Raw genomic sequence first — 27,064 nt, 5'->3', positions numbered from 1 at the left:
ATTTTTGTGCTGTTTTTTTATTGATCTGATTTCCGGCTTGCAGGGTTTTGCTCAAAGTCTCTTTAAGAGGATGTCTCACCGCAGCTCAATTCACGGCTGTGGAGTCACGTTTGAGATCGTCTCAAATATCCCAGGGGTACGTGAAGAGGACGAGCACAAAAGCAACACCGTCTCCTCTTGTTTAAGTGTGCGATTCTTGACCAGAATGAGCTGTATTGTGGATTTTTTTTAGACTATATGCTACGGTTTACAAGTTTGAGGTCAGGAAGATTTTGTACATTTTTAAAGAAGTCTCTTCTGCTCACCAAAGCTGCATTTATTTGATCAAAAATACAGTAAAATCACTAAAGGTGATACATGGGCGTGATACTTTTCCAGGATTTTTTGATGAACAAAACTTCAGAAGAACCATTTATTTGAAATCGAAATCTTTTATAAAATTATAAATGTCTTAACTGTCACTTTTGATCTGTTTAATGCATTCTTGATGAATAAAAGACCCAAACTTTTGAATTATACTGTACATAAGTCTATGTGAGGCTGGTAACAGAAACGGCTGTATGCATTTGTTCACAGGACATGCAGGGCTCTGAGGACAGGGAGATGCTCGCCCGACTGGCCACCAGCACTGACAACCTAGGAACCGACAGTGAAGCCGCCATTGAGAAATACCTGCGGAGTGTGTTAGCCGTGGAGAACATCCTCACGCTCGACCGTCTCAGACAGGTCTGACATGCGTCTTCTGTACATATGCAGTATTGTATCAGTGGTATATGTCTAAATAAGTAAAAGCTCATTTACAAAAGTACATTTACATGTCATATTTGTATTTTGGTGAATTCAGGAGGTTTCAGTAAGGGAACATCTGACAGATAAAGGAAAGATTCCCAAACGCTGCCTCAGTTCACCCAATGTACACCGGGTAAGACCTGAGCTATGTCTTTGAGCAAAATCAGCCCAAACTTAAACCAGAAATGAAACACAATCTGTTTATTTTTCAGCTCTCTGGCAGCAGAAGAGATCTGTCCACCAGCCAAGACTATAAAGTGAGGAAAAAATGGCTTAAATAGTGGTCTAACAGTTTGTTTTGTGTCACGGTTCAGTAAAATACTTAGTATGCCACTATTTTAGGTCACTGAAAGCACTAATAATTTAACACAATTCGTCACATCAAGTATACTCAGATTTGCATTTGCATCTTAGTCATTTGTTTCATTTTTAATGTTCATTTTATTATTGTTTACTGTCCATACAGATGTTCAGCTTGTTTACTGGTGGTTTGTATCCATGCTTTTACTTTCTTTAGGGTGTTTGGGACAGTCAGCAGGAGATTTTTGTGCCAACATCATCATCAATACAAAGTCCAAACTCAGAGCCAGGTAAGTGTCCTCTTCCTCTTCTGCTGTCTGCCACCTTCACTGGGTGAGACAGAGGTTGCATTACCTGATGGAGTTACCATACCATAGCAACATAATAAAAACACACAGCAACACTCTAGAAACCATCCAGAGCTCCATAGCAACATGATAAAAAGATGTAGAACACCTTAGCAATCACCCAGAACACCATAGCAACATGATAAAACTGCTAAGAGCAGCTTAGCAACTCCCTAGCTACATAAAAAGACTTAGAACACCTCAACAATGCTCTGGAAACCATCCCAAAAACTATAGCAACATGATAAAAAAAAAAAAAACTTAAAACACTTTAGCAACACCCTAGCAACCATCAGAAAACTATAGCAACAAAATTAAAAAAAGAAAACTCCTTAGCAATCATCCAGAATACCATAGCAACATAAAAAACTGCCAGAACAACATAGCAACACCCTAGCAACCATCCAGAACACCAAAGCAACATGATAAAAATGCTGAGAGCAGCTTAGCAACTCCCTAGCAACCATCCGGAACATAGCAACATAAAAAGACTCAGAACACCTTAACAATGCTCTGGCAACCATCCCAGACACGATTGCAACATGAAAAAAACCTTAGCAACACCTTAGCAACCATCAAAAAACTATAGCAACAAAATAAAAAACTCCATAGAAACAAAAGACATAGAACACCTTAGCAATCATCAAGAATAACATAGCAACATAAACTGTCAGAACAACTTAGCAACACCCTAGCAACCATCCCAAACACTATAGCAACAGGATAAAAAAACTTAAAACACCTTAGCAACACCATAGGAACTATCAGAAAACTATAGCAACAAAATTTAAAAAAAGAAAACTCCATAGCAACATGATAAAAATACAAAGAACACCCTAGCAACCATCCAGAACACCATAACAACATGCTAAAAATGCTGAGAGCAGCTTAGCAACTCCCTAGCAACCATCTGGAATATAGCAACATAAAAAGACTCAGAACACCTTTACAATGCTCTGGCAACCATCCCAGACACTATTGCAACATGAAAAAAAAAAACTTTAAAAAGTATTCGAAATACTATAGTATTCGAATTCCTACTATTCGAAAAATAGTAGGCGAAAAGTCCCCAGATGACCTACTATGTCTGGTGAGATTCTGAAGTGTGCATACGATGGACACTTTACTATCCCATGAGGTCACGGGAGAGGATTTTTGAATGGAGGTCAAGTGACGCAACTGACACTGGTAGGTCACATGACAATAACAACATGGCGGATGTAGCACGTTCAAATTTCATTCATACTACCCATATTCATACTATAAACAATGACACTTGTTTAATGGCCACAAAGTAAATTCAAATGTAGTACCTTGTACGAGATTTCGGATGCAGGGTTACAACACCTTAGTAATGCCTTAGCAACCAGCTACAACTCTAGCAGCATGTTAGCAAGCACCACTTTTCTTCAGGTAACTTAAACCTAGTTTCAAGATCTATGGCTGTTGAAATTTGTTACTGATAAGTGTCTTTGACCTGCTTGTCTATGCATGAACTCAGCACTGCATGGCGCTTATGTGTTTGGAGCAGTTGTTTGGTACATGCTGTCAAAGAGTAATGAAGTAAAACAGTAAAAAATGTTTGTGTTTGGAGTTTGGAGCAGTCAAGATTTGTGTTTGGAGCAGTCATTTGGTGCATGCCGTCAAAGAGTAATGAAGTAAAACAATAGCAGAAAAAAAACGGCATTAAGTGTAATGTGCTTAATTCAGCCGCTGTGCTCTCGATGGTGGCGCTGATCTGCTTCTGTGTTTTGTTAATGCTTTATTTATGCTTTGCACTCTTTTTTTTTTTGTTGTTGCTCAAATGGGTTTCTTGCTCTTTTCTCCTCTGCTTTTCCTCTGTCCTTCAATCTTTCTCTCTTCTGCCGCTCCTTAAACCCATGTCCCTGCAGGTCTCTCAGGATTTGCTGCATCTTATTTCTCCCCAGTAAAAGCTCTAGTGTCTCCTGTCCCCAAGATTTTCAAGTCTCTGTTATCCAAGAAAGATGAGAAGAAAGAGCCAACTCCTCTTTCTGCCTTTGAGCAGGTAATACACCTGCTGTGACTCAACATATTACACAAATTATTTTTAGAATTAGAAATGCATAATTTAATATTATCACGGCACGGTATATGTTTTTGTAAAGCTATTTTGGTATTTAAATGATGTAGGTTATTTAATAATATTAAAACATTGAAATGTAGATTTTTTTTTTTTTTTTTTAAAGCCAGAAAAATAATTGCAATAAGTTGTTTGGCAAAATGTGTGGTATTCCTGGTAAAATACTCAATAATATTTGTATTGCCCTTTAATTTCACCCAGAATGTGCCACGTATTATTGTGCAGTCTGTCAGTCTTGAAGACATCAACAGCTGTGAAATGGTTAGTCTGTTCAGTTGGAACCTGAAAAGTAAAATATATATAAAATTTATATTTATATATATATATATGTTCATTATATAATTTTGTACATTTTAAATAATAATAATAAAAAATGTATATAATGTGTATATATAATACATTAATATAAAATGTATTATATATTAGTGCTGTCAAAAACAATTACTCACATCTAACATAAAAGTTTATATATACACAAACTTTAATTGTTAGATGCGATTAATCGTGATTAATTTATTTGACCTTGTGCAGTTGAAAATATTTAGATGTGTTTTATTTTGAAGACTCCATTGGCTCCTTCAGAAGACAGTGTTCAAGACAGCCAATCAGAATCTGCTGCCTTTGTATCCATATTTCCGGTTATTCCTGATGGAGTAGAGACAGCTGAGGCATCCAGCATTTCCTCAGAAACCACGTCTGACATCCAGATAGTAAGTCTACATGTATTATAAGCAGCTCCTTATTAGTATGGTGAACAATATCTGGTGATGTGGATAATTTAAAAGATGCTTTCAATACTGTGTATATTAATGCTTAGCTTGATCTCTTTGATCTCCTCAGAGCCATGCTACTGAAACTCCAATTTCGGAGAAACCAGAAAACATTGAGGAGATTCTGCTGCCTCTTCTTCCTCAAGAAGTTCCACTTATTTCTGTTCCTCCAGTGACTGAGAAAGTTCTACCTACTAATCTTTCTTTTGAAGTCGAGGAGGTTCTACCTCCATCTGTTTCTCCAGAGGTCAGAGAGGTTCCACCTCTTTCTGTTCCTTCAGAAGCTGAAGGGGCTCTACCTCCTGCTGTTCCTTCAGAGATCGAGGAGGTTTCACCTCCTCCTGCTTCTCCAGTCGACCCCAAGCAAAGCTCGGTTGGTGATTCCACCTACAGCTCTATCAGCGATGTCTCAAGTGGATACATCTCCACAAGTGTCTCCACAGTGACTCTCTCTGAGTGTGCGGTCTCAAATGTTGATCCTTCTCTTCCCAACAGCACTGAGGCCAAAATAGACAAGCCTACTTCCAAAAAGATTGACCCAAAAACAGACAGTGTGATGGTTGTGCCAACAAGCAGCACATCTCCAGAGCATGACCAAGCTGACCAAGAACATGGAGAGCAGATGTTTACAGAATCCCAGACATCAGAAGAACATGGTCAAGTGTCTCCTCTAGATGTATCTTTCTTGCCTCAAAAAACCAATGAACCCATTAACATTGTCACTCCAGCCAGCCAAACATCTCATTCAGCCCCATCAGTATCATCTACGTCATTAGCAGCATCACCAGCTGCCTCAAAACCATCTGAGCCATCTGTACCAGATAAAACTACTAAGCAGTCAGCAACTTCCCAACAATCAAGACCTGAAGAAATCATTGAGTCCACTCCTGATCTCAAATCCCAAACATCAGAAGAACATGGTCAAGTGTCTCATTTAGATGCATCTCCCCAGAAACTCATTGTTTCTGCTCCCTCGCCTCAAACCAATGACCCCATTGACATTGTCGCATCAGCCAGCCAAACATCTCTTTCAGCCTCATCAGTACCATCTATACCATTAGCACCACCAGCTGCCTCAAAACCATCTGACCCATCTATACCAGTGAAGACTACTAAGCAGTCAGCACCTTCCAATCATTCAAAACCTGAACAAACCACCAAGTCCACTCCAGCTCTCGAATCCCAGACATCAAAAGAACATGGTCAAGCCTCTCCTCTAGAGGCAAGTCCTCAGAAACTCATTGTTTCTGCTCCCTCGCCTCAAAAAACCAATGACCCTATTGACATTGTCGCATCAGCCAGCCAAACATCTCTATCAGGAACCACAGCCCCATCAGTACCATCTACGCCATTAGAACCACCAGCTGCCTCAAAACCATCTGTACCAGTGAAGAGTGCTAAGCAGTCAGCAACTTCCCAGCAATCAAGACCTGAACAAACTAACAAGACCGCTCTCGCTCCCATCGCCAACCCTTTCCAGATCCACAGAGTCAAGTCCTCTGGCCTGAAGTCTTTCAAAGGGATCCTGCATGAGGAAGATGAAGAGGGTAAAACTAAACATGTTGACTCTGAACTGAGTGTGTCTCAAGAGAGACTGGAGATCCTTTCAGATTCAGAGGAAAACCTTGAGACTCCCGACTGGCTGAAAGAAGGGGAATATGTGACACTGGGCACCAATAAAACTGGAACAGTCCGTTACGTTGGACCAACTGACTTTGCAAAAGGCGTTTGGGTTGGAGTGGAACTTGATGTTCCAGCAGGTTGGTAATTCTCTTGAACTACCATAGATCAGTAGAGTCTGCAATACTACCATCATGCATATCACATTTCAGTCATGGGAAAGGACATGCAATCCCATGACCAGTGTTTCCTGGACAGTGGATGGCAAAAAATGTTTGTAAGGAACATTTGCATTCATAACTTGAGTGTCAGATAATAGATCTAGAGAATACCTTGAACAATACCACATTTTTGAAATACTGGCCAGGGCTGCGTTTCCTAAAAGCATTGTAAGCCTTAAGCCGCGTTTCCACCGCAGGAACTTTACCCTGAAACTAGGGAATGGTGGTACTCGTTGTGTTTCGACCGCAGGAATTAGGTTCTAAATAAAGTTCCGGGTAAAAAAAATTCCCTCTCAAAAGGTCCCTACTCGTGGGGTAGTTCAGGAACTTTTGGAGGTGGGACTTAGGTGCTGATCATGCTGATTTGTTGTTCATGCAACATTTTGATTTTGAACATTGTGACAGTCCTACGTCACCAGACTTAATCTACACAGTACTTTAGACTGCGATGGAAATGCAGACAGCAACAGGTCTGGGGGGGGGGGAAATTCCTGGACAATTTGTTCTGGGTAATTTTGGTGGAAAAGCAGCTTAAGTAGATCGTATAGACCTTTGGTGCCAATGGCTTCTATGATTACTTCTATTCAGGTTTGCAATGCTTTTGGGAAACGCAGCACTGGTCCCAAATTTTGCACTTATTTCTGGACTTGCAGATTCGTATGTTCCAAAATGGTGCCTTTTTACGCAATTTACACTTGCATAGACCTTGAAGTAGTCCACCAGCTGTTCCATTTATTAGAAATTACATGTAATCCCTCGAACAACAGACCATTGATTTGATTTGCAAATGTTCTCCTCTCATTTTTCACTACCAATTAATTATGCTCTTTACTATTTGTAGGTAAAACAATGGATTGGACTTGCGGTTTTGTATGATTCAAAATAGGGCTCACAAGTGCCTTTTTACATAATTTACACTTTCATGGACTTCACAGCCATTCCAATTATTAGAAATGACGTCTTATCCCATGATCAATGCACCATTTATTTGCAGATGTTCTCCTCTCGTATGCACCACCAAATATTTGTTCTTCATTTCTAGGTAAAAATGATGGCTCAGTCGGCGGTCGCCAATACTTCCACTGCAACCCTGGTTACGGCGTCCTCGTGAGAGCAGATCGGGTCATGAAAGCAACGGGCACCGCTAAAAGGTCAAGGCAGAAACGCAAGCAGAACCTCTCGGGATCTAGTCCCAACCTTGCAGCCCTTACAGCGATGGCCAAAGGAGAGGCTGGAGTACGCAAGGGGGAGAATAGGAAGTCTTGGGTTAGCTGAGGAAAATGTCCATGTACTGAGGACTTAACTGGTGCAGCAGCAGTATTGGTACGACACTGAAACACTACACTGATACTTGCACAGATGTATCTGCCATTTGATTTATTAATGCAAATCTACTGTACACTACTTAGTGCCTAGTGTTCAAAAATCCCATGTTTTGCGGTGTATTTCCAGCCTCAATAAGCAGTATTTTTGGTAGTATTTTTTAAAAATGTTTTTTAATATAACAAAGTGCCCTTTTTATCTGGTCCCTGTGTCAATGAGTATGTGCATGTGTTGGATACCTGGAAAAATAATGACACCGAAGAATTCACTAAGCGTTTCAATTCATGATTTTATAGTATATATATGGAGGTGCGAGGGTTTTACCTGTGGAGATTAAAAGTGCCAGACAGTTTTATTCATAAATGATTTGTGTTTTTTAGCGTTATTATGGTGAATTAGTTCTGTATTTTCTCTTGGTTTTGGCACCTTTTGTATTTTGTTTCTTTTTAATTGAGTAATTTATCATCAAATTGTTATTTAATTTATTTTGCAGATCAAATCAATGACAAAAATATAATAATGTTGATGATTTTATATTGCAACAGTGAGTAATAAACTTATTTTATTAAATTATTATCTTGCTGCCTTATACATTTGAGATATAGATATATATACAAATTTTAAACTCTTAAATTATTTTGTAGTATATAGTATATCAATATATAGAAAAATATAGAGATTTCAACCTTGCCTTCTTATAGACTTCTGCATGAAATGGTAAAAGATGTTATATATACACTTTAAACTAGGAATGCACAATATATCGGCCACCATATCGGTATCAGCCGATATACGTTTATTTTTAATGTTAACGTTATCACTTGGGACATGGCTTTTAATGGCGAAACTTTTGTTTTTGAAATCAGGCTCTCAAATTATATAAAAACTCGGACAATATATCGGTTATCGGCTTTCAAATATAAAGAGTTATCGGTATCGCCCAAAATTTTCTTATCGGTGCATCCCTACTTGAAAACTCAGTCATGAAAGAATAAAATCACATACTTGATCATCAATATACCTTTATTTTCCAGAAGATAAAGTACTAAAATAAACACAAGTTTTAAAAAAAGTCATTTTAAACAAAGAAACTGTACAAAAAGTTCATATATATACTATAGTATACTTACAGAACAGTCTACTGTCCAAAAAAGGCACTAAATTCTTAAATGGAGATACAGATGATTCAGAACAGAATGCTTTTGAAATCATAATTATTTGATTCAAACAATCTTTAAATTCATAGTTACTGTATTCTGTTTATTTATACAGTTGCCTTTATAAGCCTATAGATTTTTCGCTTATAGACATATGAAAATGCACTCTGAAGAACTAAATGGAAAGCACCCCCTTTAAACCAGCAGGGTTACGTCATGGGTTCACAGAATAAAGCTGTTCGCTGCTCTGGAATCAAACACTTGAGTCATTCGTAGTATGTCACTGTGAGATAATATAAATGTCAATACTCTACGTCATACTGCAGTTTGGCACATTGGCTCTAATGACACACAGCCATGAACAAGGAAGTTTTTTTCTTGTTCTATAAATACAACTGTAAAAGGGCATCTGAACATTACAGCAGTAGAAAGAGCTTTTTTTGTACATCGCTACAATGTTCAAATTCAACAAACTTGGAATAAAAAATGTGGCAAATAAAATAGTGAGTTAAAGTGAAGGGGGTGCTTCATCTGAATCAGACACGCTTTAGGAGACTGCTCTGAACATAACAAAAACTGTGTAAAACAATCAAATAAAAAATCTTGTCATTTCGTAAATATCAATTGAACAATTGTACACAGGAAGATAGAGGAAGGATACATAAAATCAGGGCTTCATTCATGACACGAGCATAACAAATTTCTGTCAAAACCATTCTTACGTAACTGTCGTTTTGAGTTGAAATTGATCATTTATGTGAGATTGACTTTAAAACTGTTGCAGTTAATTTACGCAAGAATTGTTCTACGAATATTTGTTCTGCTCGCTTTTTATAAAATGAATGAAGCCCAGCGAGTGAATAAAGTTCTTTTAGAACCTTTTCTGAATACATTAAGCTACATTTTGGAACCAAGCTTATGTTAGGTGAGAGTTCAGACTCTCAGAATCTCTGTGGCAGCAGAGGAAACATTTATTAGTCAGTCTCTTTCGAACACTGTGAAATTCTGATGTCATTTCACAATAATAATAAAGCCTTGAGGACGCAGCGTCATTATGCACTGGGGAGTTCTGACTGCTGTCGCCTTGAGCCAACCATTTTTAGAGGAATGATATTTCACATTGACATCTTTAAATCTAAATATCCAAACACAATGAGAACAGATGCTTCGGTCTCGACTCTTTGAGTGAATTGCACGTTAATAAAAACATAAAAGTTAAATAAATACAAACATAAGAATAATGCATTAATTGACTGTGGGTAATGCTGGAGATTGAACGGTTTAAAATAAAGGAAGCTGAAGGAAGTCTCTCTTTGCAGGTTCATTTAGAGTCTAGGAGACTTTAGCTTTTGCACAGAATAACTTGCGCTTTGGCGGTTATCTAACCACATCTTTCAAGTTTTACTATGATTATAATTCAGTTTTCCCCCTTTGCTCATGAAAGTACAGTATAATGCAGTTGGGTGAATTTCACAAAAAAAAAAACTCTCCTGCAAATTAAAATGAAAATCATACATTTTTGCATTAATTTGTCAATTCTGCATATTTTCCAACAAAATTGTTTTGTTATTTTTACCATATTCTTTTTCAATTGAAATATATTTTTCCTGCATTACAGACAGGGCTTGACATGAACTTTTTTGCTCACCAGCCACTGTGGCTAGTGGTTTCCCAAAGTTACTCAGCATTTTCACTGGACAATTTTGACTTTGATACCATGGGGAAACACTGCCGTATAAATATTTTTAATATCTCATAATTTGGCAGCAGGTATATTAGGCTGCTGTCACTTTAAGACCTGATGCACTGATCCATTATACTGTTACACATGCGTTTTCTTTCTCAACCGATTGTGTTTACATGAATACTCGCCAAGGCCGCCATTTTGACATTATTTTGTGTGTATTCAACTGTTTAAGTGTAATAAGCACTGAAAAATAAGGGAATTTAGTAGTGAGAGGCGGCTTTATGTGCCGCACTTTGGGTGTGAGAACAAAAACTGCGGGAATTAGTAAAATTATTCACAATCCCATGCTAAAATTCAAGCCCTGTAACACCAACAATATTCATCTGGAGCAAATGAAACGAGGCAGGTTTGTGTGTCGACTCACTGTCAGAGAGAAGAGAGAGAAAGAGCAGTATTGTGTATCTATTCTGAGGAAAATAAGTATTGGAAGTGATCAGATATTTCAATATTGATATGTATCGAAAAATTTGATATTTTTTGACAACACTACATTGCACTTAGTTCATTATTTCAGATGCCTTTTTAAAAGACTACAACTGAAAAATGTATATATTATATATAAAATTCAACCCACAGGAATGACTGCGTTACACGCCACTGCTGAAATACACCCGCACTTGGCATGTTGGCGGGTGTTAATGTCAAGCCCTGATTACAGTAATGAAAATTGAGAGGAAAATTTGTTTTAAAATATGCAAAAAATTATCTTAGCTGACCTCAAAACATAGTTTTTTCTCTCCCTTTCATTTGTGGTGAAATGTGTAGACAGTTTTCATGAGATTCACCCAATTGCTGCTTGATGAAATACCATACAAAAAGAAAGCACAAACATTAAACCAGTTAACTGAGAACATCTGTAGTGGGAATGGAAGAGTTCATCATTGATCCAGAGCGGAAATAAAGTACAGCTTTGCCGTCTGAAAACGTCTCTGCACATTTTGCTATCAGACTCACCTCTCTCCTAAACGATCTGCCTTGAGCTTATCCGTGAGAACGAGGGGATGAGAGTTACTGGAGCACAGAGACAGGAAGCACACGAACATTATACGAGTTACTGGAACTGGAATGAGGTATGAGGTTTGGGTCAGCTTCTCTGCAAGGGTTCGGGAGGCTTAAATAAGAGGCGTAGGTGATGGACCAACATGGTGGAACAACCGTCCATTTGTCCTGTACTCTGGGTTTGTGTAGTGGTTCAGCAGGAGTGTCGATGGCAGGCGATATTAGAATCTAAAAGCTTGAGACAGAGCGCTGATTTGGTCATTGCCCCATGAACACGTCTGCAATCATCCACACATTGATTCTCATCGTCCTGCAGTCTTCCTCAGTCATCATCCAGTGCCTCTGTTTTGATTTCACTGGCCACGCCTCCTGGACGGGACAGGGCGAGGATGCTGTGATTGACAGCTGCCATCTCCACGGCGAGAGAGATGGGGTCCTGGTGGTCTGCGTGATTACCGGCGTCATCCTTAATAAAGACAAGTACGTGAATTAGCAACTGCGTTACTGAAACTTTCAATGTCAGGTTACAAAAATACAAAAAAAGTCTTTTTTTAATAGTTTTCTTTACAAGCAAAATTCTAGATTTGATTTAATTTTTAACAATTTATCACTCTGGGTGGATATGTTTATCCCCAGAAATGTACTTATAATGTTAATCGTAATTTAATTTGTGGCCATTTTTACTCTCACTCTCCGACTCTTAAGCATTCAACAGGCTGTTTTTTGCTTCTGTACCTTTAAGACTTTTCTTTGAGAGTGTTTTCATGTAACTCCATTGTGAGCTTTGACTATTAGCATGTACAAAGTGTGTGTGATGTTCATGTTTTCATGTGATACCTGTGTTGGTGAGGTGGGCTCCAGACGGTAGTAACCAAAAGGTCTGTTCACGCTTCTCTTTTCAAAATAGGTAACATCACAACCCTGTAATGAAATCAGAACGAACATCAGCTCTAGCAATTGTGATAAAAATCTCACATTCAACAGATTCTGATCTAAAAGTAAAAAAGATGATGAATCCGAATCCGAGTCACAGTGTTGCCAAGTCTGCGATTTTCCTGCGGAATTGGACTACTTTAATATGGTTGTTTTTCATGTCCGCGGGTTGAAGCAACTCTGGATTGCAAATTTTACCAAGGGAACCCCACTAAAAATGCGAATTTTACTCCCTGGGAACACTATTTATATTGGAGTCTGCGATTGTGCTAGTTTTGGGCTTGTTTTGAGTAGGGATGTGCAACGATTAATCGCGATTAATCATTTGCAAAATAAAAGTCTGTGTTTACGTAATATATGTGTGTGTTCTGTGTATAATAATTATGTATATATAAATACACACATACATGTATAAATTTAAGAAATATTATGCATCTTTAAATAAATATAAATATAAATATTTTATATATAAATCTAACATTTTTCTTAAATATATAAAAGGTATCTGTCTGTATTTATATATACATAATTATTATACACAGAACACACACATATTACGTAAACACAGACTTTTATTTTGCAAATGATTAATCGCGATTAATTGTTGCACATCCCTAGTTTTGAGTAGCAATTGGGCGAGTTTTGTTTTAAAAATATGGCAACCCTACAGAGTGGTTGGATTCGCTCACCTGCTCATTGTAGTCGTTGGCGTCAACGTCGTCACTGTTGGAGTGTCCTCCAGGACTCTGCACATCTATCCCGTGGCTTTCCAGAATTGTGGCTTCTTGGAAAAAAGACCCTGTCATGAAACATCTGAAACTCTTTAAAACCACTTCCACAACATGCGAACATTAGCAAACGATTCACTGCCAATACACAAACCAGTAAACTCCTGACTGATTTGACCATAAGACAATGAAATATTTTCAAATGCATTTTATTATTATATTTTTATAGTTAAATATTTTATTTTATGGTTTTAGTTAAATGTATTTTTATTTCAGCCAATGAAACATTTCATATTTTAATTTAGTTTAACTTGTACTAAAATAACTAAAACTAAAATAAAAATGAATAAAAACTATATAGACATAACTTTTTTTTTTTATTTGTTATTAAAATTAAAATAAAAACTATAAAGTAACAACACTAATAAATCAACTAAAACATGTTACCAATATTGGCCCTCCTCTTGATCTCTTTGCGTCGATTGGCAAACCAGTTGTACACTTTTAAGGACGTGACTCTTTCCAAGTCAGACAACTTCTTTCCTAGGCAGGAAAACAAGATTGAAAGGTCAGAGATGATTGCGAGAATAATTTGTTAATTTGTAGTGCAACAGATAAATGTCACAAACACAGCTGTGCAGATTCAGAGACACCAGCGTTTCTACCTGGTTTCTGAATAACAGCATTGCAGGCGTTGGCGATCTCCTCTCGTTTGGCTTCATCTGGATACTGATTATCACTGAAATAACTGAGGAGAGAACAAAATAGATCATTTCAAAAGGACAGCTCTGGTTTTTAAACTATAAACAGCCTAAAGTTTGCTAGACCATCCAGTTTGTTGGCATGATTTGCGCTATAAAAAAAAGCATTTTATTATGCTGTCAGATTTTATTTCTAATTTTAAATGTTATTGAGACCCAACACTGACAAAGAGTTTCAGTTTTTCAGACATTTCTGTCTGTCTTACCTCTCCATCACAGCGAGACATTCCTTCCTCCAGGTGAATCGACTGCCTCTGCGCAGACGGAAGCTTCCAGGGGCGGAGCTTATGGGGGGCGGAGTCTGACGCCACTCCATCTCATCCAGAGATACAGGGGTGGGTCGCATATTTAGTGTGGCACCTGAAAATAAATATTAAAAATATATATATGCTATCATTCAAAAGTTTTTTTAGTTTTTTTTTATGTTTTTGAAAAAAAAAGTCTCACCAAGGCTGTATTTATTTTATCAATATGGAAGAGGATTAGGGCCAAGCAATAATACAAAAATAAAACCATTGAGATTAAAGTTGTGAAATTTCAAGAAAAAACTTGAAAAAAATGTTGAATAAACTCATTAAATTTCGAGAAAAAAGTCGATAAAATGTTGAGAATAAAGTCATTAAATTACGAGAAAAAAGTCGTTAATTTATGAGAACAAATACGTAATTTAACGAATTTGTTCTTGTAATTTAACAACTTCTCGTAATTTAATGACTTTTCTCAACATTTTATCTCGACTTTTTCTCGAAATGTAACGACATTTTTCTCATAATTTAACGAATTTGTTCTCGTAATTTAATGACTTTATTCTCAACATTTTATCTTGACTTTTTTCTCAATTTAACAAGTTTTTTTCTCATAATTTCATGACTTTATTCTCAACATTTTATCTCGAATTTTCTCAATTTAACGACATTTCTCATAATTTAACGAATTTGTTCTCGTAATTTAACAACTTTTTTCTCGTAATTTAGCGTTTTTTTTTTCGTAATTTAACGAATTTGTTCTCGTAATTTAACGGTTTTCTCGTAATTTAATGACTTTATTCTCAACATTTTATCTAGACTTTTTCTCGAAATTTAACGATTTTTTTTTTTATAATTTAACAAATTTGTTCTCGTAATTTACCAACTTTTTTCTTTTTATTATTGCTTGGCCCTAATCCTCTTCCGTATATCAAAAATACAGTAAATTTATTCCTCTGATGGCAAAGCTGAATTTTCAGCATCATTACTCCAGTCTTCAGTGTCACATGATCCTTCATAAATCATTCTAATATGATGATTTGATGCTCAAGAAACATTTCTGAACAGTTGTGCTGCTTCATATTTTTATGATGCATTTTTTTTTCAGGATTCTTTGATGAATAGAACAGCATTTATTTGAATCTTTTGTAACATTATAAATGTCTTTACTGTCACTTTTGATCAATTTAACACATCCTTGCCGAATAAAAGTTAATTTGTTCTATTAAAACATCAATATCTCAAACTTTTGAATGGTAGTATACACAAACAATTCGGCCTGTACTTGGATTCAACCTTATCTTTGCAGATCTACCAACCTACAGCAAATTCAAAACAAGTGAAGTCTGTTAACCTGGCGTGGTCTTCTCAAGCTGGTACCAGCGGTAGAAAGCTCGTTTCTTCTGTTCGCTGAGATCTGAGCCCTGCTGGAGGAGCCAGTGAGAGATTCTGCTCTGACTGATGCCTGACAGAGAAAGAGAAATCAATAACAAATTAATGCAATGGCTGATGAAAGAATGCTCAGAATAATGATAAAACGACAGCCCATCTCACACAAAACATTTATAATTCTATTTCTGTTTAGTAATTATGATTAAATCTATTGTACATGATTGTTCTGTCCTCACTAAAAGAAAAATGCTGTGAAGCGACAAAATCTTAGTTGATCAGAACATAATGTTTAATATAAAGCTATGTGGAAAAAGATGAGCTTCACACAGAGGCGTGTGACAAAACTGGAAACCAAACGACCAATAAAATGATCTAGACATTTGTTGTGGTTGTGGATCTTCGGGAACAACAACAAAAGATTTATCACTTGCCGCAAAACATCATCTGTGACACGCTGTCATTTTCCACAGACAATCATTTTACTCTGCTTGTACAAATGCTTCAGTACAAAACAAAAGCAATAAGCCCTAAGCTCTGCTCTGCGCTGTACCTAACACCCCATAGCTGTCTATATTCACTGTAAACCACGGCTTATTTTTGTTTTTTATTTACTTTATTCACACTCTGGCGCAGTAATACTGATGTAATGAGGTCACGGGTTTATGTTTGTAGAGGAATTTACAACAGCTTCGAACGCAGCTCAATTAATCAGAATCAAGGACCAAAACTATCCATTTTGTAAGTGTTATTTGAGTTGTAAAGTCTAAACCCTCTAGCAGTGGGACTACAATCCTTGGCAGATGAACGTCTGGTGAACTCCTATTTCTGCTAGTTTGGTGAGGACTTTTTTCAATACTTCATTATATAAATTAAATATAGATTAAAACTTATTACAAAAGCTACAAAGTTATTCAGTCAAGAGCAGTGAGCGATTTTCTCTTTGTCTTTTGTTGTTTGATTAGTATGAACAACACAAACAGCAGCAGGTTTATTAGGTATTTTTTCAGGCACTGGTCAATTTTGATATATTGAGCTACTGTCTTTTAGACTAGTGGAAAGAAACATCCAAAATACACATGTAAGTGTTTATTTTATTACACTTTATATGCGTCTTAAAAGCCGTGAGATTTTTCCTCAGCACTTTAGCAGAAATCTCCACTTCTGCAGCTTTACATACACCACACTTTATTCCCATCTCTATTCTGAAGGTTTTACAGAGGGATTTCTGCACATATCATTTGCCTGATATAATTTAACATTTTATTCCTTAAATATGCCCTTGATTCAAAAATTGAATTTACCTCGGCATAGTTGAATAACAAGAGTTCAGTACATGGAAAAGACATACAGTGAGTCTCAAACCCCATTGTTTCCTCCTTCTTATGTAAATCTCATTTGTTTAAAAGACTTCCGGAAAACACTCGGATCTCAACATAACACCGACTGTTACGTAACAGTCGGGGGCTCCGCCCCCAATATTTGCATAGGCCTATGCCATTGCCAGCTCATATTCAAGCCATTAGAAAGGGCAGAATCATCAGACTAGGTAAGCAAGCGATGACAATAGCAAAAAAGGGCAGATGGACCAATATTAACTGACATGATCCATGATATCATGATATTTTTAGTGATATTTGTAAACTGTCTTTCTAAATGTTTCATTAGCATGTTGCTAATGTACTGTTAAATGTGGTTAAAGTTACCATAGTTTCTTACTGTATTCACGGAGACAAGAGCCGTCGCTATTTTCATTTTTAAACACTTGCAGTCTGTATAATTCAAACACAACTTCATTCTTTATAAATCTCTCCTCATTAGCCGTTAGCCACGGAGCACAGCCTCAAACTCATGCAGAATCAAACGTTTAACATCCAAATATATACTTTACTCACATAATTCAAAGCATGCATGCAGTATGCATGACGAACATCTTGTAAAGATCCATTTGATGGTTATATTAGCTGTGTGAACTTTGTAAATGCGCTGTAATATAGTCCAGAGCTCGTGTGGCTAAGAAGATGCGATTGGCAGGGGGCGGGGTCGAGTGAAAATCAGTGCATAGTTAATGATCCCACAAAATAGGCAGTTAAAAAAATTAATTAAAAAAAAACTATGGGGTATTTTGAGCTGAAACTTCACAGACACATTCAGGAGACACTTTAGACTTATATTACATATTTTAAAAACATGATCAAGGGCACCTTTAAAAAAATATATATATATATATATTTTTTTTTTTTTCTGGCTGTTGACAGTATTTCCTGATAAAAAGAGATATCTAAAATCCCCTCTGTAAAAACCTTTAATATGTCTATAAAATTAAACAAATTCTGAACCTGGATTTGTACAATGTTCAGAATTATTTTTTGGAGCTTTTATGCAAGTGAGTGCATATTTAATTAAATAATGCATCATTTGCATATTTAAAAAACATTTCAGAAAACCTGTAATACAAAACAAAGCACTGTCTGAGAGGCGGCTTTCTGCGCACGCTTCAGATGTGTGCACAGAAAATTCTCTTTCACATCATCTTGTGCTTGAATGTCTTAACTTCTTGAATGTTAAAATTGGCAAGACTTAAAAATGTATGATGCAAATGATAAACTTGTCCTTATTGTCAAGCCTTATAACAGTACCATCCCAATGTTTTGTCTTGTAGCTGTTCTGTTGAAAGCTGTCCTGTGTGTATTTTAATGTTTATGTAGCCCATAGACTTTAAGTGCATTAATGTAATTCATAGTAAGTGCATTAATGCATGCTTTTACAAACTGGGGTGATGACAGACTGACCTGTGACCTGAGCCACCACAGCCTGTGAGATGCGTCTGTTGCCCAGAAAGGCTTTGATTTCCTCTTTCACCAGGGTACTGTCCCGCCTGCACACATCACAGGACACAAACACAACATGACGTATGTTAAGATTCAGTTATCAAACTCATCGCAGACTGTCTCAGAGCAAAATGACCCTGTTTACACCTGGTAATCACGATTTGATAGCACTAAATTCAGGTCAGGTTCACAGTGAATTGAATTGGTTTTTGCCTTTGACCCACACCAGAGTTATTTTAGCATCACTGTGATACTATTATAGTTCAGTTTATAATATAGACCTTACAAGCAAGCATGCCGCCATCTTTAGAATTTTGTGTTTAAACTTGCGTAGATCTGTATATTTCTATGGCATCACTGTCGAAGAGTAATCAGCTGGTGAAGTGGATTTACTTATTGTAGAGTTAAAGGGATAGTTCACCCAAAAACTCACCCTCAAGTTGTTCCAAACCAGTATGAGTTTGTTCTGTGGTAATGTCAGTAACCAAACAATTTCTGGTCCCCATTGACTTCCATAGTATTTTTTTTCCTACTATGGAAGTCAATGGGGACCAGCAATTGTTTGAATACCAACATTCTTCAAAATATCTTCTTTTGTGTTCAACAGAACAATGAAATTCATACAGGTTTAGAACAACTTGAGGGTGAGTAAATGATGACAGAATTTTCAATTTTGGGTGAACTATCCCTTTAACGAAAGGTATCATGAGCATTGTAATGTCGGATGTCATAAATGTCAGTGGACTGGGAAGATTTTAAAATGAGCGGTTCATTTGTAAATCCGCAAGATCTTACCTTTATGTTGTGGAAATACAAACCGGCAGACAACACAACGATTGCAGTGATGAAAAGGGGCAGGGCTACATAAGGTCTATAGTTGAGAAATGTTGCTTTGACAAATAGCTGAAATAAAATAAGTTTGAGGGTTTTTTGGGTTCATTCATTTTTGTGCTCCAGACTGAAATTAAAATGGTTGCAAATGTATTTACAAATGCATGCATACATAAAATTATTATTTTTTTATTATTATTATTACTTTTATTAAAAATTGTGCAACTTTATACAAATATTTATGTAATGTTATTTAAAATCCATATAGCTCAAATGCTAGAAAAACAAAGTCTGTGTAGTACATACTGCATGTTCTCTATTGTAATATTTTAAACTTGTTTTTAACTTGTTTTGTTTAATTTAAGTTTAGATATTTTAGTAAATCAAGTTAAACTAAATGAAAATGTTACTTTGACAATTAGTCAAGTCACCTTTATTTTTATAGCGCTTTTTACAATGCAGATTGTGTCAAAGCAGCTTTACATTGATAAGTGGTACATAAATTTTGGCTGCACAGCAGCTCTTAAAGAATAGTGTCAATGCAGGCAGATCAGAAGCACTGTTAAATAAATGTCAAGAATAGTCAAGTGCTGACATAAAATAGGTTCACGCTTTATATTTTATTTTAGTTCAGTTAACGTTCGTTTTATCAAGTATGGTTTTAGTTTAAGTTAACTATAATAACCCTGACCCACACTGACCTCATGAGCTCCTCCACCTTGTCGTCTATATCCAGGTCCTCCTCTGACCCCTCCAGCCCGTACGACCTCATTGCCGCCGCACTGTTTACCGGGCAACGGTTCGGTGATAATTTCCCATTGGGTGTGGCTGCCAAAGCGTCCCGCCCATTCTGCACCATGGCAACCAGAGAGACGGGCGAGGGTAAGACCGCAGGTGGAGACGTGGCGTAACTGTTGTTGGGCGAGGGCGATAAGTTGCCATGGAACTGCGTCTGCGTCGCTGTGGAAGTGGTGGAGGAAGTTGCCATAGTAGCGCTGCTAGCGTTATTTGAGGTGGGTGTAGTGCTGGAGGTGGTGCTGTTGGTGGTGTTGGAGTCCGACGGGCCGCGCCGGCCGAATTTGTCCCCGTGCTCGCGGTCAAGTCGCTCCAGGGTGTCCAGGGCGTGCACTATCTCAGGTTTGGTCATACCTGTACGCCGCAGTCTCTGGAGCAGGTCGATCTGTTCGATGGTGAAGCGTGGCTCATCTGTGTAGTGAGACATTCTGAGGGGACACAGAAGCAAACGTTATTGCCCAACAGACATCAATCACATGTAAATCAATGGCCATTACAGGAGAAGAAGCAAACAGAAGCTAAATTCAGAGTTGTGAATCTGTGAAGTGCATACTGTGTTGTAGTACATACTGTATGCTCCCCATTGTAAACAAAAAAAAAGAAAAAAGAAGGTACAACTAGATATGTGCCGGTATTTATCACGATAATGAACGCGCATGATATTGTTATCGTGGGCACTTCTAAATACTATGAATAATTTGATAATTACGAATTATTCTGATTTTTAGAATGCATTTTATAGGATTAGTTCACTTTAGAATTAAAATTTCCTGATAATTTACTCACCCCCATGTCATCCAAGATGTTTGTGTCTTTCTTTCTTCAGTCGAAACGAAATGAAGGTTTTTGAGGAAAACATTCCAGGATTTTTCTCCATATAGTGGACTTCACTGGGGTTCAACGGGTTGAAGGTTCAAATGTCCGTTTCAGTGCAGCTTCAAAGAGCTCTACATGATCCCAGATGAGGAATAGAGTCTTATCTAGAGAAACCATCACTCATTTTCTAAAAAAATAAATAAAAATTGCTCGTCTTGCACTGCTCTGCACCATGCATTACGTAATTTTCAAGTCACGCTTTACTTTTTTGTAAAGGGTGTTTGACTTAGTCTTTGCACGTTCGTTTTGTAAACATTTGCTTGGTACTTCCACCGACGTCACAAGTGACTTTCCAACAGGATTATGTAATGCGTGGCACAGTGCAAGACAAGCATTTGTGGTTTTTATTTATTTAGTTTTTTTTTTAAATGACCTATCGTTTCATCTGGGATCATGTAGAGCTCTTTGAAGCTGCACTGAAACTGACATTTGAACCTTCAACCCGTTGAACCCCAGTGAAGTCCACTATATGGAGAAAAATCCTGGAATGTTTTCCTCAAAACCCCTATTTCTTTTCGACTGAAGAAAGAAAGACAAACATCTTGGATGACATGGGTGTGAGTAAATAATCAGGAAATTTTAATTCTGAAGTGAACCAATCTTTTAAAATCCATATTGGTCAACCACTAGTAAAACAAACAAAAAAAAAAAATACTGTGTGCATTAAAAAAAATTAAGTATAACAGTATGCAACAATATGCAACACATTCCCTGCAAATGTTGCATGATTAAGTGAGTGACATCCAATCATCCCAGCTTTGTTTTAAACTGCCATGAAATAACCCATATTTGGGAAAAAAAAGGAAAGTGACATATGAAGGCCAAGTATGGTGACCCACACTTGGAATTTGTCCTCTGCATTTAACCCATCCAAGTTAGTGCTCACACATTAGGAGTAGTGAGTAGTGAACACACACACACACACACACACACACCCCTCATCCTTCGAGTTACCAGTCTGACTCTCTAACCATTAGGCCACAATTGCCCCTACGGTCAACTACTAGTAAAACAAAACCTAACTTTTAGAACTCTACACTTTAAAAAAAACAATGCATGATGTTGATATAATCCTAAAGAAGAAGCAATGTTACTATTATTATATATAATTCACAACTTTATAACAATGACAAATATAAGAAACTATATTATTTAAAATCTAATTGCCATCATCATGCGGACTCAGTATTTAACTGAATCTTTAGAGTTTAATTCAGTGTTTTCTGTACCGCAATTAAGCATCTTTGCTGAACCTTTGAACACTTAAACAAATGACTTTTAGACACTGGTTCTCCTTAATAAAAACAGATTCACAAATTACTCTCAACGGCATTAGTTAATGTTTATACGGTTTGAATCAATCCAGTGACTCACTCAGTTATTGAATTGTACTAGGTAACAGCTGAGTTAACAGTTTCATAGTCATTTGTTTTAGTCTGTCACATTGGAAACAGAAGGTCGAGTGCATATATGAGGCGTTTCATGTGCACACAGTATATATACCATACACTTTCTACTGCATATTTTCTTTCAAGAACAATAAGAAGTACTACGCTATTCTGAACAAACCCACAATTCACTTAGATCTTACGAGAAATTAATTATAATTTCAAGCGCTCCGCCATCTCATGGCAGTCGAGTTATGATGATAAAAGCAGGATTCATATGACCTACTTAAAATTCTGTTTATCCAAGACGGCTTTCATCAGCAAGCACGAGCAATTACTGTCGCTGTTGTCAGGGAAACCATACCACCCAATGACGGATGAGTATGGCGTTTATGTAACTCAAGATTAAGGCGCAGAATGCAAATATGGAGCATGTGTTGTTTAACCTCCTAATCTAGAGCACATGGTTTTATATTAAGCTAATGGTTATGCATAGTTGTATTATTACCAGGCGGTAATAGATGACTAGCCAACCAGGCTACAGCTTACATTTTAACCATGTTCTCACTTATGCTGCACGTTAAAACATTCTTTTGCTATTTTATCATCTGCCAAGTAATATGAGCAATAATAATAGCAATGCTTGACTACTAATAATCTTTATTTTATCTTTATGCTACAGTTCCTGGAACAAAATGGATGGAAAAGTTAATAACGGACCGGTGACCCGGAGCCCTTGTTGCAACTTAGTAACTCCTCTAACTTAACCGTCCCAGTTGCGCTGCTGGTTTGCTGTGAAATTCCTCACTAGTGTGGAGTTTTCCATTATTCCAGACCTACTGTATTTACACAGGTTAACCGTTAACCTTACACAGCTGAAGCCAAAGCACTTGCCACTAAAAAAAAGGCTCTGAGAGCTCTTGTGCTGCATAATTGCTTCCACTTAGATCTCAGATGATCCTTATAAAAGTCTGTGATAGGAACGTGGCAGCCACTGTGGGTTTCTAAAAATACATTGCTGTGAGGCTTTGACTGAGACAGAAATTGTGTGTGCAATGAAAGAGATACAGAACGGCATCATGAAAAAGCCCTTACAGTATGTCATGCATGCGATCCTTTAACATGCACAGGGGGTTTCACCCACACGCCCTGCTGCATTAGTGCTCATGTGGCGCTGTTATACGCGTAAACCCAGCACTGGAGCATTAAATACTGCAGGCGTTCACTGCAGGGCTCTTTATGAGGGCACAGCTGCAGAGACTGCAAGTCAAGGGTGCAAACCTGCACCGCATGCACACGTGCATCAGCTCATCTGACTGCATCCACACAAGTCAAATGAGTTCACACTCAAAGCTTTAAATAATAATCCACATGAGAATCCATGTGCCCTTCTTCTCTTCATTTCATTTCATAACAACTACTTGTGTAGACATCATGCAACACTTTTTTTTTTTTTTGCTAATAATTGTTTGTTTTTGACAATCAGCCATGTTCTGCATTTGTCATTTCCAAAATCTAAAAACAAATAGTAGTGCATGTTATAGTAAACTGTGTGTAAACAATTATTAATTTCATTTCAGAAACTACAGAGTTATGGTTTAGCACAGGTTTTCTTACCATTAACAGACTTAAACATGTAAATCTAACCTTTAAATCCTGCAATATACTTAATATACTGCTTACTTGCTTCATTTAGATGTTGCAAATGACCTCCAGAGTTTAAAACCAGGAGCTTCTATGAATTGTAGCATGCAAAAGGATGAAAAATCTTTTTCAATGCATCTCTATACGCTTCTCAGATACTGGAAATTCAAGTTATGAATGCAGATCAGAACAACTCCATGCAGCAAACTCCTAATCAATGAGGATTATTGACAAATAACGTTCATTTATATTCACTTCCATCTTCATTGCATTCGAAGGGTCTTCAGTCAACCCGTGCAAGCCCAGACTGTGTTAAAATATGAATATTTTCTAAATGCATGTCATATGATAGTGATAAATGCACAGATCTACGCCCATCATTTCTATGCATGACACACAACTGCATATCCAGCATTAGAAAAAGACAGTCAGCGTGCACAAGAAACATAAACATATTAAACGCGCGGTTATAAAATAATTCAAATGTGGTATTTCAGCCTATATAAACAAAAATAAGTTTTGCATGACTCGTCTGTGTCCTGACCTCTGCAAAGAGACACCAAAAGGGCTTTAAATAACAGCACACATGCATATATAAATCTCAACCAGGAATTCGCAGGATTGTTCAATAGTAAATATGAAGAATATGCATAAATAAATACAAGAGTTCAGCACTTTCACACTGGGAAAACTGGCTAAATAACTCATTAACTGACAACTACATTACTATTTAAACTATCTAGACAGATAAACAAGTCTATCTGGATTTAAACTGCATACATTTGTCGATTAAAATGAAACCACGAAGCGTGTTTTTAACAAGATAAACAAAACGAACTAAATTATCCAGGCGGCTAGTTAGCTTAGCACGAGCCAGCACAAAACTGACTCTCCTCATGGATAAAATCACATTTCATACCTGGAATGAGGAAAATACACAATATCTCAGCGCAGCAGATCATTTAATGCGCTCTGTCAGGTGATGAAGATGATATTTTATGTGATGTTGTGAGGAAGACTCGCCCTGACTGACTGACTGACTGTCTTTGTCTGACTGACAGCAGCCGCGCTGACGTCACGCCGCACGCTTCGGATAAACTCGGGAAATGTAGTTCTTCGCGAACACGCCGCCATATTGTGTGTATGTGATTACGCGGTTGACTGATGTGTTTCTCTTACTTTTTGTTTTCTTTTTAAAGTCAGCCTAAAGATAATACCCGGTAAGCAACCGGGAGTGAATGTGAAAGACGAACAGTTTCCTTAAATTAACTTAAAAATAGTTAAATCCCTGTTTAAAGTTCGTCTTATTTGCATAAACAAACTGTTGCTTGAGGTATTGATGGCATCTGAAGAAGATAAACATGATATGGACATTATATCTTCAGGTACTCCTTTTACTACTAAATAAAAAGAAACAAGAGTGATGAAAAGGTAGAAAGATAAACCCTAAAATAGCAAATGCGGCCTTTTTGAGTTTTGGATATCAAAGCGGCCAGTAGAGTGCGCTGTTTTGCACTGTTAACTCTAATTGGATGGTCAACCAAATGACAATGAAATCTCTGTCTAAATTAGCTCCTTATCTGATGAATGATTCTTCTGTTCATTAATCTACATGGTATAACTCTCTAAATTGAAATAATATGCAGGAATGCTTCAGTGCCGCCCACACTCACTGCTGAAGATGATGTAAACTGATGTTTTGTGTTGTAGATTCACAGAAAAGCAGCATTTATGGGAGCAAGATTGACAGATTTACATATGTGGGTGATGCTGTACATATTCTGAGGTTTTGTCATAACATATTGCACTTGTTCTGGACTTAACTGGAGGTAACAAACACTCATGTATCACGGTTCACTTTTGACAGTAATGTTGTTGTTTCTGAAAGATTGATTAAGGTGTGTACCATTTGATCTTTACCACATGCAAAAACAAAACATGATAATGCCATGGTATTTTTGTTATTGTAAATAATTTAATTTGAATGTTAGATATATAGTTCTGTGAATTAAAGGGTTAGTTCACCCAAAAATGAAAATTATGTCATTTATTTGACATAAAATCGTAAATCGTGCCATTTTACACCCGTAAGACCTTTGTTCTTCTTCAGAACACAAATTAAGATATTTTTAATGAAATCCGATGGCTCAGTGAAGCCTGCATAGGGAGCGATGACATTTCCTCTCTCAAGATCCATTAATGTACTAAAAACATATTTAAATCAGTTCATGTGAGTACAGTGGTTCAATATTAATATTATAAAGTGACGAGAATATTTTTGGAGCGCCAAAAAAACAACAAAATAACGACTTATTTAGTGATCAAAACACTGCTTCAGGAAGCTTCAGAGCATAAATGAATCAGCGTGTCGAATCATGATTCGGATTGCGTGTCAAACCACCAAACTGCTGAAATCATGTGACTTTGGCGCTCCGAACCGCTGATTCAATACACTGATTCATTATGCTCCGGAGCTTCATGAAGCAATGTTTTGAAATAAGTCGTTATTTTGTTTTTTGGTGCTCCAAAAATATTCTTGTCGCTTTATAATATTAATATTGAACCACTGTACTCACATGAACTGATTTAAATATGTTTTTAGTACATTAATGGATCTTGAGAGAGGAAATGTCATTGCTCCCTATACACTAATCCTTTAAAGTGATTGATTTCAAACACCTGAGCAATAAATGCATGTTTTGAACAGGAAGACAACAAGTGTTGTTGACAAACAGCTCTACAGTAGGAACTGAGCTGTAAACACAAGCCTGTTTAAATGACTCTGTGACATTTCTGACACTTCTGTGTCAGTGTTTGTCATGATCTGCTGTCACACTTGTGGCACTTTGCCAAAAGTCAGGGAATAACTGTCTCCTGTTTTACATAGTCAAAAATATTTGATCATGTTTATTTATTTATTTATTTTTTTTCATCTTAGTGAACGAATCTGACAAAACCATGTCTCAGTAACAGTTAACCCCAAACTCAAAAGCAAAAAAAGAAAGATGAAAGAATTTACACATCAAATGATGCCTGTTTTAAATGATCATTATCATAAATCAGAAAAATCTAATTTTTGTTCCCATAATGCATCAGGATATTTCACTTTTCTATTTTGGAATTTCCAATATTACTGTATTACAGTAAAAAAATAAAAATGTATTTTTATTAATTAAATGTATTATTTATTTTTTATTTATTTATTAATTAAATCAGTATGAATTAATGGAGCATAAATTAAGCTAAGCAAAATATATAAAATATACATT

General features: G+C 36.9%; 2 protein-coding genes across 8 annotated transcripts in view; one reads left to right on the top strand and one right to left on the bottom strand.

The window, feature by feature from the left end:
* kif13bb (kinesin family member 13Bb) overlaps window positions 1-8,015 on the top strand; it is a 46,668-nt gene extending 38,653 nt beyond the window's left edge. For 4 of the 5 annotated variants that reach the window (XM_067384454.1, XM_067384455.1, XM_067384456.1 and 1 more), the window contains 10 exons: window positions 44-136; window positions 577-726; window positions 845-922; window positions 1,002-1,046; window positions 1,307-1,379; window positions 3,329-3,462; window positions 3,739-3,798; window positions 4,101-4,247; window positions 4,378-6,067; window positions 7,191-8,015. In XM_067384454.1, coding sequence (XP_067240555.1) covers window positions 44-136; window positions 577-726; window positions 845-922; window positions 1,002-1,046; window positions 1,307-1,379; window positions 3,329-3,462; window positions 3,739-3,798; window positions 4,101-4,247; window positions 4,378-6,067; window positions 7,191-7,423 — 2,703 coding nt within the window. In that variant the 3' untranslated portion in view covers window positions 7,424-8,015. The remainder of the gene's footprint in view (window positions 1-43; window positions 137-576; window positions 727-844; window positions 923-1,001; window positions 1,047-1,306; window positions 1,380-3,328; window positions 3,463-3,738; window positions 3,799-4,100; window positions 4,248-4,377; window positions 6,068-7,190) is intronic. The other variant, XM_067384457.1, reaches the window with a different exon arrangement.
* A 1,873-nt stretch (window positions 8,016-9,888) lies between these two features.
* On the bottom strand, window positions 9,889-24,850 carry hmbox1b (homeobox containing 1 b). Of its 3 annotated transcripts, none has more exons than XM_067384450.1 (10): window positions 24,715-24,850; window positions 19,794-20,315; window positions 18,223-18,308; window positions 15,396-15,506; window positions 14,003-14,156; window positions 13,701-13,783; window positions 13,483-13,578; window positions 12,997-13,106; window positions 12,212-12,295; window positions 9,889-11,840 (listed from the first exon to the last, which is right to left on the bottom strand). In XM_067384450.1, the coding sequence occupies exons 2-10, from the start codon at window positions 20,312-20,314 to the stop codon at window positions 11,697-11,699; spliced, it is 1,389 nt and encodes a 462-aa protein (XP_067240551.1). In that variant the 5' UTR covers window position 20,315; window positions 24,715-24,850; the 3' UTR covers window positions 9,889-11,696. The 3 variants fall into 3 exon arrangements, with proteins under 3 accessions (XP_067240551.1, XP_067240552.1, XP_067240553.1); XM_067384451.1 differs by having other exon boundaries at window positions 12,997-13,091; XM_067384452.1 differs by having other exon boundaries at window positions 12,997-13,088.
* Window positions 24,851-27,064: the final 2,214 nt, after the last annotated feature.

This window comes from Chanodichthys erythropterus, chromosome 4 (assembly GCF_024489055.1).
Source record: "Chanodichthys erythropterus isolate Z2021 chromosome 4, ASM2448905v1, whole genome shotgun sequence".
Lineage (NCBI taxonomy): Eukaryota > Metazoa > Chordata > Actinopteri > Cypriniformes > Xenocyprididae > Chanodichthys > Chanodichthys erythropterus.
Note: the sequence above shows the minus strand (reverse complement) of the source record. Positions and strands in the feature narration are given on the sequence as shown.

Bases quoted from the DNA above. Each gene is read 5' to 3' on its own strand.
- hmbox1b (XM_067384450.1), bottom strand. From the start codon at position 20,314: ATGTCTCACTACACAGATGAGCCACGCTTCACCATCGAACAGATCGAC. The intron at 13,784-14,002 runs GTAAGACAGACA...TTCTCTCCTCAG, and splicing joins TGTCTCGCTGTGATGGAGAG to TTATTTCAGTGATAATCAGT. The intron at 13,579-13,700 runs GTAGAAACGCTG...TTTCCTGCCTAG, and splicing joins TGCTGTTATTCAGAAACCAG to GAAAGAAGTTGTCTGACTTG.